General features: G+C 45.5%; 1 protein-coding gene across 4 annotated transcripts in view; it reads left to right on the forward strand.

The window, feature by feature from the left end:
* LOC129540089 (two pore channel protein 2-like) overlaps positions 1-12525 on the forward strand; it is a 62396-nt gene that overhangs the window by 11361 nt on the left and 38510 nt on the right. For all 4 annotated transcript variants that reach the window (XR_016038664.1, XR_016038663.1, XR_016038665.1 and 1 more), the window contains exons 4-5: positions 2453-2581; positions 12008-12124. Coding sequence is in view for 1 of the 4 variants with exons in the window: in XM_088841685.1 (XP_088697811.1) it covers positions 2453-2581; positions 12008-12124 (246 nt within the window). In the remaining 3 variants the exon portion in view is untranslated. The remainder of the gene's footprint in view (positions 1-2452; positions 2582-12007; positions 12125-12525) is intronic.

A 12525-nucleotide genomic window follows, 5' to 3' on the forward strand; every position in this document is an offset into this window, starting at 1 on the left:
TTTCATTTTTGTTTCTGGGGGAGGGGTTGGAAGAATTCTGCCTCCTCCCTGAGGTGACGCTTTTCCTCACTAGACATTGGAAACAAAGTGGCAGTTTTGGGTCTTCTATGCATACAAGGACACATTGGACAGACAAGTGATGTTTGAAGGCATGTTTGTTTAATATTGAGTAGAAAATGTGAGCATATAGTGTAATACGCGTTTTGTACTTGCCACACTTCCAGCTTTCTTCATAGTCATGTCATTATTTATAGGTGCTTTGAAGTAAGCCATCAGATTACCCAGCTACTGCAGACGGATTCCAAGTAATAAATTGATGACCTGCTCACATTAATTCCCGACTCACACTGCGCTCGCCTCTCAGTGTAGGTGTGACAGAGACTGTGTGACTTGCAAAGCCTAAAATATTTCCTGTCTGGTCCTTTGACAGATAAAGTTCATTTGACCCTTGCCTTAAAGAACAAGGTTTTCCTGCCTCCCATGAGTCTGCGGGTGACTGGCTCACCTGGGCGGATTTCTCTCTTGGCTGGGGTGGTGGACCTGGTGGGCAGCTGGGGGCTCATGTGGCTGGATCCACGGACTGGAGTGCCCTGCTCTCTTCTCGGCTCTCTCTTGGCCTCTCCCCATGGCTCAGGCTTCTCCCTATGGATGGGGGTCTAAGAAGGAGCTGCGTCCTAACATGCAAGCACCGTCAACCTCCGCTCGCACCATACTTGCCAATGCCCAGGTGCCCAGAGCCCATCACATGCCCAAGCCCTGAGTCAGCAGGGGAGGGCCCTGCACAGGGAGGTAAAAAAGCAGAGCCATGTTTGTTGGGGGCCATCAAAGTTGGCAGTCTTCCGTAGGTGCTTCCAAGGTTGGTGGTATTCAGTTGATGAGCATCTCACAATTAATGACGTCTCTGGGCAGAAAACTTTTAGCCCAGTGTCTGTCAAAACAAGCACCAAACCTGAAGAAGCAGATCTGTGTGTTCACAGACCCGAACAGAGCCGGTCCCCCTGCCCCCCACGCCCGGCACTGGACGAGGTGCGCTCCCGTGGACCTCTCCTCAGCCCCTTGCCTCTCCGCTGTGTCCCCGCCCTGCTGTTTGCTATTGCTCACACACAGCTTGGGCTGGGCTGTGTGTTCAGCCAGTGTTTGTACCTCACGTCTCTAAAGTCGATTTACGGGGGATGGGGGTGGGAGGGGACGGCAGAGGATGAGATGACTGGATGGCATCACTGAGTCAGTGGACAGGAGTCAGAGCTAACCCAGGAGATAGTGAAGGGCAGGGAAGCCTGGCGTGCTGCAGTCTGTGGGGTCACGACTTAGCGACTGAACAGCAACAACAGCATTACCAAGAAAAGCTCGTCTTGAGCCAGGGTGTCCTGGAATGCCCCAGGCCCTTTTGTAAACCTGGTCTTGGCAGTAAGTCTCTATAGCCCCTCAAGGATGAACAGGCTGAGAGCTAGAACGTTTGAAGGGGCTGAAGCCCATATCTGAGCTCAGGACTCATGAGGGCTAGGGTCAGGGATGGAGAAATTGTGCTACCTGCTGCTTTCAGGGCCCAGAGCCAGCCCCTTCCTCCTTCCCTTGAGAAGTTCATTCCCTCCACCCTCACTGAGCTCTTCTCTCCCCACTGATGGAGAAAAGTACTCTTGTTAGGAAGGATTTACTGTCTCCTGGCAACCGCAGGCAAAGTATTAATATGAGTTACACTCACAGACTGCAAAGCTAGCTGCCTTTGGGAGTTTGGAATTGATACCCATAGCTCAAGGAGGAGATGGTCAGGACATCGAGGTGGGTCTGGTAGCATCCAGCCAAATCCAGGCAGCAGGGTGGGAGGGCAGTGATCTAAGGAATGATCCGGCATTTCAAAACACATCTCTGGAGTGTCATTAGAGACACTGAACTTCTAGATGTCTATTCTGAGTATGAACACGGGGAATTTGAGAGTATAGCAGATGCCCATTTCTCCCAATCCCTGAGCCCCACTTTTCTGAGGAAATGCCTTCTGGGGGTCCTCTGCATGCTAATTTACCCACCCCCCACCCCCGCCCCTTCCAGGAAACCCTGTCAGCTGGGTCATGGGATTTGTGGTTGAGAGGCAGGTTTCATTTTAAGAGAAAGAAAACATTCCAACCAGCTAAGAATTTTGCTGTAAATTTCAATAATGTAATCTAAGTGTTAGTTGCTAAGTTGTGTCTAACTCTTTGTGATCCCATGAACTGTACCCTCCAGGTTCCTTGTCCATGGAATTCTTCAGGCAAGAGTACTGGAGTGGGTTGCCATTGCCTCCTCCATGGGGCCTTCCCGACCCAGGGATTGAACGCGTCTTCTGCATTGCAGGCAGATTCTTTACCATCTGAGCCACCAGGGAAGCCCAACTAAAACTGAGGGACACTGCTGATTTTCACAGGGTAGCGTCAGGGAGTAAGAGAGAATTAAGCCATAGCTCTGTTTTTTGCCACAGGTTACCTCCATAGCAGAAGTGTTCTGCCTGACTGCCTTCTTTGGGAGACTTGTGCACTTTGCGAAAGTCACTCCTCAGAACGTCTTCTGGAAGGACACAAAAAACATCTGCGTCGTGGTAACCATAGTGGTGAGTGCTCGTTACAGGGCCTTCGAGAGGCTGTGGTCAAAGGCAGAAAGTATGAAAAGACTCGGTAGGTTTGAGTGGGTTCAAGAAAATGACAGATGCTGGTAGAGCAAGCACAGCTGCACAACTGCCAGGAAACCACAAGGGAAGCGCAGACTGGGCAAAATGTGACCGTGTGAATATTTTAATGTTTCAGGGGCACTTCCAAATTAAAGGAAAAAGAAACGGAAACTGCATTTTTTTAAAATGTGCTGCAGGGCAGCCTCAGAACAGAGTGCTAGTTCCACCTCCAGCATATATCCTTCCATTCCTTTTTCCCTGAATTGCATTTACACATATGAACATGATTGTTTTGTTCCCTGCTGTATATTCGTACTTAAGTTCAGGAACATAGTACCTGTATTATATCTACCTATACATAGTATATCTGTATGAATGCTGCTCAATCATTAAGATTGAAAGATTAATGTATCATTTGACTCTTTCTTAGCTTTTTCATAGTTCGGTGTAGCATAAAGACCAAATAGATGTTTAGATTTTTTTAAATAAAAATGCTCAACTTTTCTATGAAAAATATGTGCTGAAAATTGGTGATGGCATCTCCTAAAAGAGGAAGTAAATATTAGCAGATATGAAAACAATGTTTAACTTGACTAATTAAGAAATATATATGGGAGGGCATGGTTCTGGAGGTGCTAGCCTACTGTGTTCCCCTTTTACTGGAAAAGAAACAAAACCACTCTTTATACCCTCCCCATAAAAGAACTATACATGAAAGCAACAATAAAAGACTGTGTGTTTGCCTGTAAAACAATGTTGGCAAGATTGAAAACATTTCAGTACTTTCATCCCTTCAATCTTGTCATCCTTTACTCGGGGGAGGAATCAGTTTTTTTTTTTTCTGGAAGGTTAGTTGGCAATTTGTTTTGAACAGCCTTTTGTGTGCAGGTGCTTGCTCCCATATTTCCATTCCTGGGACTTGATCTTTAGGGAAGAAGGATGTGTTCAAAGATTTATCCACAAGATTGATCATGGCTGAGCTGTTCTTAGTATTGAAAAATTGGAAACAACTGGATTTCCTGACAGTCAGTTCAGTTCAGTTCACTCAGTTATGTCTGATTCTTTTTGACCCCATGGACTGCAGCATGCCAGGCCTCCTGTCCATCACCAACTCCCTGAGCTTGCTCAAACTCATGTCCATCGAGTCAGTGATGCCATCCAACTATCTCATCCTCTGTCATCCCCTTCTCCTCCTGCCTTCAATCTTTCCTGGCATCAGGGTCTTTTCTAAGGAGTCAGTTCTTCTCATGAGGTGGCCAAAGTATTAGAGCTTCAGCATCAGTCCTTTCATTGAATATTCAGGGTTGATTTCCTTTAAGGTTGAGTGGTTTGATCTCCTTGCAGTCCAAGGGACTGTCAAGAATCTTCTCCAACATCATAGTTCAAAAGCATTAATTCTTCGGCACTCATCTTTCTTTATGGTCCAACTCTCACTTCCATACATGACTACTGGAAAGACCATAGCTTTGACTTGATGGACTTTTGTTGGTAATGTTTTTGCTTTTTAATAATGTGTCTATTTTGTCATAGTTTTTCTTCCAAGTGTCTTTTAATTTCATGGCTGCAGTCACCATCTGCAGTGATTTTGGAACCCCCCAAAATGGATGTGAGAGTTGGACTGTGAAGAAAGCTGATTGCCGAAGAATTGATGCTTTTGAACTGTGGTGTTGGAGAAGACTCTTGAGAGTCCCTTGGACTGCAAGGAGATCCAACCAGTCCATTCTAAAGGAGATCAGTCCTGGGTGTTCATTGGAAGGACTGATGCTAAAGCTGAAGCTCCAATACTTTGGCCACCTCATGCGACGAGTTGACTCACTGGAAAAGACTCTGATGCTGGGAAAGGTTGGGGGCAGGAGGAGAAGGGGACGACAGAATGAGATGGCTGGATGGCATCACCAACTCGGTGGACATGACTTTGAATAAACTCCGGGAGTTGGTGATGGACAGGGAGGCCTGGCGTGCTGTGATTCATGGGGTCACAAAGAGTCGGACACAACTGAGCGACTGAACTGAACTGAACTGAAAATAAAGTCTGCCACTGTTTCCATTGTTTCCCCATTGATTTGCCATGAAGTGATGGGACCAGATGCCATGATCTTAGTTTTCTGAATGTTGAGTTTTAAGCCAGCTTTTTCACTCTCCTCTTTCACTTTCATCAAGAGGCTTTTTAGTTCCTCTTCACTTTCTGCCATAAGGGTGGTGTCATCTGCATATCTGAGGTTATTGATATTTCTCCCTGCAATCTTGGTTCCAACTTGTGCTTCATCCAGCCCGGCATTTCACGTGTGTACTCTGCATATAAGTTAAATAAGCAGGGTGACAATATACAGCCTTGACGTACTCCTTTCCCAATTTGGAACCAGTCCATTGGTTCTAATTGTTGCTTCTTGACCTGCATACAGATTTTTCAGAAGGCAAGTAAGGTGGTCTGGTATGAAGCAGAAGTATGTGTTTTTCTGGAACTCTCTTGCTTTTTCGATGAGCCAACAGATGTTGGCAATTTGATCTCTGGTTCCTCTGCCTTTTCTAAATGCAGCTTGAACATCTGGAAGTTCCAGTTCTTGTTCTGTTGGAGCCTGGCTTGGAGAATTTTCAGCATTACTTTGATCGCATGTGAGATGAGTGCAATTGTGCAGAAGTTTGAGCATTCTTTGACATTGCCTTTCTTTGGGATTGGAATGAAAACTGACCTTTTCCAGTCCTGTGGCCACTGCTGAGTTTTCCAAATTTGCTGGCAAATTGAGTGCAGCACTTTTACAGCATCATCTTTTAGGATTTGAAATAGCTCAACTGGAATTCCATCACCTCCACTAGCTTTGTTCATAGTGATGCTTCTTAAGGCCCACTTGACTTCGCAGTTAGTGAGTGATCACACCGTTGTGGTTATCTGGGTCATTAAGATAATTTTTGTACAGTTCTTCTGTGTATTCTGCCACCTCTTCTTAATATCTTCTGCTTCTGCTTAGGTCCATCCATACAGTTTCTGTCCTTTATTGTACCCATCTTTGCATGAAATGTTCCCTTGGTATCCCTACTTTTCTTGACGAGATCTCTAGTCTTTCCCATTCTATTGTTTTCCTTTATTTCTTTGCATTGATCACTGAGGAAGGCTTTCTTATCTCTCCTTGCTAGTCTTTGGAATTCTGCATTCAGATGGATATATCTTTCCTTTTCTCCTTTGCCTTTTGCTTCTCTTCTTTTCCTGAAAATAGAAGATGAATAAAACATGGTACATCCACATCCATTAAAATGGCCTTATATACACTTATGTGTCTATGATCAAGGAGAGATTGTTTCTTGTTTATTAGGTCAAAAGAGCAGGTTACAGTATAGTTGGAACACATCTTTGTTAAAGGAAGAGAAGAAAGAGTAATAGAGCTTCATAGAATGATCTGGAAGGACACTAGCTAAGAGGGTATGCCAAGTGAGGCAGGGTGATGTATTCTGAAATGCTGCTGTGATGAGAGTGGTCCCGGGCGGTGATTAGCTGAGGGCACTTTATAATTAGCATCTCAGCGCAGCAGCCAGCCTGCCTCAACCTAGAGTGTCCACTGTCTTTTCTCATCCTTTCTCAATTTGTTTTGACTTCCTTCATACATCTGCTGAACTCCTGAAATACACAGAGTTATCTCTCTGGTCTCATTGTTTTAGAAGTATCTTCACTTCCTATTATTAAAAAACAAATACAGTAAGTCCCCTACATACGAACCTGCAACTTGCACACTTTCAAAGATGTGAGCTTGTGTTCACATGTCCGATCGTGTGAGCTGGTTTATGTGTCTGGTATATATTGTCATGTGTGTGCATCCTCTACAAGTCACTGTGCTTTTGTGTACTTTACTGTACAGGACGTATAGAGTACATTTTCACAGTATCTTTAGTTCAGTTCCAAGATGCCCATGAGCAATCATATAGGCAGCAGTACTGGTAACTGTACATGTACTTTTCAAGGTACTGTACACTAAGATTAAAATTTTTTAAAATTTTTTGTGTTTGTTTTATGTAAAATATATTTTATGTGAAAAGTATTATAAACTGTCACAACTGTAAAGATGTTGTTGTTTAGTCACTGAGTCATGTCTGACTTTTTTGACCCCGTGAACTGTAGCCCGCCAGGCTCCTCTGTCCATGGAATTCTCCAGGCAAGAATACTGGAGTGGGTTGCCATTTCCTTCTCCAGGGGATCTTTCCAACCCAGGGATCGAACCTACATATACTGCATTGCAGGTAGATTCTTTACCTCTGAGCCACCAGGGAAACCCCATTACAGTAAAATACTATAAAGTAAAGTACTATGTATAATTGGGTACCTAGGCTAACTTTGAGCATGACTTTACTAGCGTATGAGATGAGTACAATTGTGTGGTAGTTTGAGCATTCTTTGGCATTGCCTTTCTTTGGGATTGGAATGAAAACTGACCTTTTCCAGTCCCGTGGCCACTGTTGAGTTTTCCAAATTTGCTGGCATATTGAGTGCAGCACTTTCACAGCATCATCTTTCAGGATTTGAAATAGCTCAACTGGAATTCCATCACCTCCACTAGCTTTGCTCATAGTGATGTTTTCTAAGGCCCACTTGACTCACATTCCAAGATGTCTGGCTCTAGGTGAGTGACCACACCATCGTGATTCTCTTGGTCGTGAAGATCTTTTTTGTACAGTTCTTCTGTGTATGCTTGCCACCTCTTCTTAATATCTTCTGCTTCTGTTAGATCCATACCATTTCTGTCCTTTATCGAGCCCATCTTTGCTTGAAATGTTCCCTTGGTATCTCTAATTTTCTTGAAGAGATCTCTTGTCTTTCCCATTCTGTTGTTTTCCTCTATTTCTTTGCATTGATCGCTGAGGAAGTCTTATCTCTCCTTGCTATTCTTTGGAACTCTGCATTCAGATGCTTATATCTTTCCTTTTCTCCTTTGCTTTTCACTTCTCTTCTTTTCTCAGCTATTTGTAAGGCCTCCTCAGACAGCCATTTTGCTTTTTTGCATTTCTTTTCCATGGGGATGGTCTTGATCCCAGTCTCCTGTACAATGTCACGAACCTCTGTCCATAGTTCATCAGGCACTCTGTCTGTCAGATATAATCCTTTGAATCTATTTGTCATTTCCACTGTACAATCATAAGGGATTTGATTTAGGTCATATCTGAATGGTCTAGTGGTTTACCCTACTTTGTTCAATTTAAGTCTGCATTTGGCAATAAGGAGTTCATGATCTGAGCCACAGTCAGCTCCTGGTCTTGTTTTTGCTAACTGTATAGAGCTTCTCCATCTTTGGCTGCAAAGAATATAATCAGTCTGATTTCGGTGTTGACCATCTGGTGATGTCCATGTGTAGAGTCTTCTCTTGTGTTGCTGAAAGAGGGTGTTTGCTATGACCAGTGCGTTCTCTTGGCAAAACTCTATTAGCCTTTGCCCTGCTTCATTCCGTGCTCCAAGGCCAAATTTGCCTGTTACTCCAGGTGTTTCTTGACTTTTTACTTTTGCATTCCAGTCCCCTATAATGAAAAGGACATCTTTTTTTGGGTGTTAGTTCTAAAAGGTCTTGTGGGTCTTCATAGAACCGTTCAACTTTGGCTTCTTCAGTGTTAGTGAAAAAGGGCATAGGCTTGGATTACTGTATTATTGAATGGTTTGCCTTGGAAACGAACAGAGATCATTCTGTCGTTTTTGAGATTGCATCCAAGTACTGCATTTCGGACTCTTTTGTTGACTATGATGGCTACTCCATTTCTTCTAAGGGATTCCTGCCCACAGCAGTAGATATAATGGTCATCTGAGTTAAATTCACCCATTCCAGTCTATTTTAGTTCACTGATTCCTAGAATGGGAACTCATCTCACACGCTAGTAAAGTCATGCTCAAAATTCTCCAAGCCAGGCTTCAACAATATATGGACTCTGAACTTCCAGATGTTCAAGCTGGTTTTAGAAAAGGCAGAGGAACCAGAGATCAAATTGCCAACATCCGCTGGATCATGGAAAAAGCAAGAGTTCCAGAAAAACATCTATTTCTGCTTTATTGACTATGCCAAAGCCTTTGACTGTGTGGATCACAATAAACTGTGGAACATTCTGAAAGAGATGGGAATCCCAGACCACCTGACCTGCCTCTTGAGAAACCTGTATGCAGGTCAGGAAGCACCAGTTAGAACTGGAGATGGAACAACAGACTGGTTCCAAATAGGAAAAGGAGCACGTCAAGGCTGTATATTGTCACCCTGCTTATTTAACTTAAATGCAGAGTACATCATGAGGAACGGTGGGCTGGAAGAAGCGCAAGCTGGAATCCAGATTGCCGGGAGAAATATCAATAACCTCAGATATGCAGATGACACCACCCTTATGGCAGAAAGTGAAGAGAAACTAAAAAGCCTCTTGATGAAAGTGCAAGAGGAGAGTGAAAAAGATGGCTTGAAGCTCAACATTCAGAAAACTAACATCATGGCATCTGGTCCCATCACTTCATGGCAATAGATGGGGAAACAGTGGAAACAGTTTCAGACATTATTTTTTTGGCTCCAAAATCACCGCGGATGCTGATTGCAGCCATGAAGTGAAAAGACGCTTACTCCTTAGAAGGAAAGTTATGACCAACCTAGATAGCATATTAAAAAGCAGAGACATTACTTTGCCAACCAAGGTCCGTCTAGTCAAGGCTATGGTTTTTCCAGTGGTCATGTATGGATGTGAGAGTTGGACTGTGAAGAAAGCTGATCGCCGAAGAATTGATGCTTTTGAACTGTGGTGTTGGAGAAGACTCTTGAGAGTCCCTTGGACTGTAAGGAGATCCAACCAGTCCATTCTAAGGGAGATCGATCCTGGGTGTTCATTGGAAGGACTGACGCCAAAGCTGAAACTCCAATACTCTGGCCACCTCATGCGAAGAGCTGACTCACTGGAAAAGACTCTGATGCTGGGAAGGACTGGCGGCGGGAGGAGAAGGGGATGACAGAGAATGAGATGGCTGGATGGCATCACTGACTTGATGGACATGAGTTTGAGTGAACTCCGGGAGTTGGTGATGGACAGGGAGGCCTGGCGTGCTGCGATTCATGGGGTCGCAAAGAGTTGGACATGATTGAGCAACTGAACTGAGGCTAACTTTGTTGGACTTAAAAACGCGCTCTTGGAACATAACATATTCTTATATGAGTGTCTTACTGTACAAGAACCCTCGATCTGAGATGGGACTTACAACGACATCTTCAGTTCAGTCCATAACAGAGTATTGCCTGACCCAGGAAGGTGGAGGATGAGATGGAAGGGAAAACTTAAAAACCAAAAGAAAAAAATTGGAAGATCATGTATGTCTTTCATGGCTGTGTTTGTTGCATGATCCCCTCCTGGGACAGGGTCGGAAGTCCATCCTCATCTCCTCAGACTTCCAGCATGGAGTCTTGACTATGATGGACACATGAGCACTTTTCAAGCCCAAGTCCTACCCGGTCGCCGTGCTCCCTTCTTTAGAACATCCCGAATCCCACCAGAGAAAAGCCAAAGTCCGTGTGGGAGGCTCTGTGTCCCTCCCTCTGGAGGTCCTCTCCTCCTAGACCTGCACGGCCATCCCTCCCATGCCGCCTCCTCAGAGCCCCGCCCCGCACACCCTCAGCCCCTTGTCTCAGCCATGTTTCCTCCAGAGAGTGCTGAGCGCCTTCTCTCTCTGGAGCTAGGACAGTGCCTTGCATGGAAGAGGAACGCCTCAGATGTGTATGGCGTGAACTGGATGAGGGTACAGGGTGCCCCGTCCAGGTCTGTCCTACATCTGTAACCAAAAACGTCTCACTCCTTCACCTCCATCACCCTTATTTGAAAGACTTTCTGGGCTCTCCAGGCTCTGGGAATAAGACTTATCTTTTTAGCCTGATCCTCAAATTCACCTGCCCTCAGTCTGAGGTCTTGTGACTTCCTGCTCCCCTCTGCCTCCACTGCCAGGAATCCCTGCTTCCTGAGCATCCCTTTGCTGTGTCTGCCTGCCACGGCTCTTGACTTCTCAAAGTTGTGTGGTTTTAAAGCTTTTATTTGCCTTAAGATTACATCAACGGGGACTTCCCTGATGGTCCAGTAGTTAAGAATCTGCCTGCCAATGCAGGGGACCCAGGTTCGATCACTGGTCCGGGAAGATTTCACATGCCATGGGGCAACTAAACCCACGTGCTGCAACTACTGCACGCCCTAGAGCCTGTGCTCTGCAACTGGAGAAGCCCTTGCAGTGAGAAGCCCCTGCACCACCATTAGAGAGTAGCCCTTGCCTGCTGCAACTCGAGAAAGCCTGAGCACAGCAATGAAAACCCTGTGCAGCCAAAAATTTTAAAATTAATTAACCACAGCAACAAAAGATTGCATCAGGGAGTGCTTTCTCCGGGAAGCCTCCCCGGATACCGTGACCCTTGGTGAGCTGCCCGTCCACCCTTGCTGCCCTGGAGTAACCCCCCTGACTCCCTCCAGGGGGCGCCCTGTGCAGCCGCCAGCACCAGCCTCTTTCTGAGTCTGTATTTTCTCTCCCACCGTGATTGAGCTTTCTCAGTCCTCCATGCCTTCCCTCCAAAGGGACTGATCTGACGTTTCTGATGATGGTAGATTATTCTTTTTTATTTTATATTTTTCTAAACTGCTCTGGGTCCTTCTTCCTTTGTCCATCGTCCGGATCACAGACTGACCTTTATAAGGATTGATAAGAATTTTCTGTAATCTGGATGTTTTTATCCTATTGTGTGCGTGCATGCTCAGGCTTGTCCAGTTCTCTGCGACCCCGTGGACTGTAGCCCGCCAGGCTCCTCTGTTCCTGGGATTCTCCAGGCAAAGTTGCTGGAGCGGGTTGCCATGTCTTCCTCCAGGGGATCTTCCCGACCCAGGGATCGAACCTGCATCTCTTGTGTCTCCTGCATTGGCAGGCAGATTCTTTACCACTGGTGCCACCGGAGAAGTAGGCTAGAAAACCTATCTCACATGTGGAACTGAAGAAGAGTACCACGTGGTGTGGACACATGTGGTGGTGCTGGTAACTGCTGAGGCTCTGCTACCAAACCTCCTGGGGCCCAGTCCCAGGTCTGCCCCTCTTGCTGGCTGTGTGACTGGGGCCTCATGACTTCCCTCTCTGTATGTCAAACATTTCCATCCAGGAGTGGCCCCCTCTGGAGGGGGCATGGAATAGTCTACGGAAAGCTTATTAGAGGCCATGGCACGTAGTAAACTCTCAAACGACAGCTGCTGTTAATGTTCTGTTATGAAACTGGTTTATACTGTTTGTGAACATGTTTTTTTTTCCCATGATATATTGTGACCTTCCTCCTGGGTCAGTGAACATGCATCTATATGGCACTTCCTCAGTGCTCTAGCAGTACTGACATCTCTGCCCCATGTCTGTCACAGCTGACCTTGATTGATCTGGTCATCTATGGGTCCCTGGAAGCTGTTAACATCCGCGGAGTTCGATGGTCAAGGGCCTTGAGGCCGGTCTTCCTCATTAACTTCCCTGAAAGTCGTCAGGTAAGGATATGATTTAGGATACACAAGAGAGTGTTTTATTTATTTATTTTATTGAAGTGTAGTTGAATTACCGGAGAAGGCAATGGCAAGCCACTCCAGTACTCTTGCCTAGAAAATCCCATGGATGGAGGAGCCTGGGAGGCTGCAGTCCGTGGGGTCGCTAGGGGTCGGACACGACTGAGCGACTTTACTTTCACTTTTCACTTTCACACATTGGAGAAGGAAATGGCAACCCACTCCAGTGTTCTTGCCTGGAGAATCCCAGGGACGGGAGAGCCTGGTGGGCTTCCGTCTATGGGGTCACACAGAGTCAGACACTACTGAAGTGACTTAGCAGTAGCAGTTGAATTACAGTGTTGTGTTAATTGCTGCTGTACAATAAAGTGACTCAGTTATACATT

This window comes from Moschus berezovskii, chromosome 11 (genome assembly GCF_049115385.1).
Source record: "Moschus berezovskii isolate FMDL1 chromosome 11, NW_MosBer_1.0, whole genome shotgun sequence".
In the NCBI taxonomy this organism is placed as follows: Eukaryota; Metazoa; Chordata; class Mammalia; order Artiodactyla; family Moschidae; genus Moschus; species Moschus berezovskii.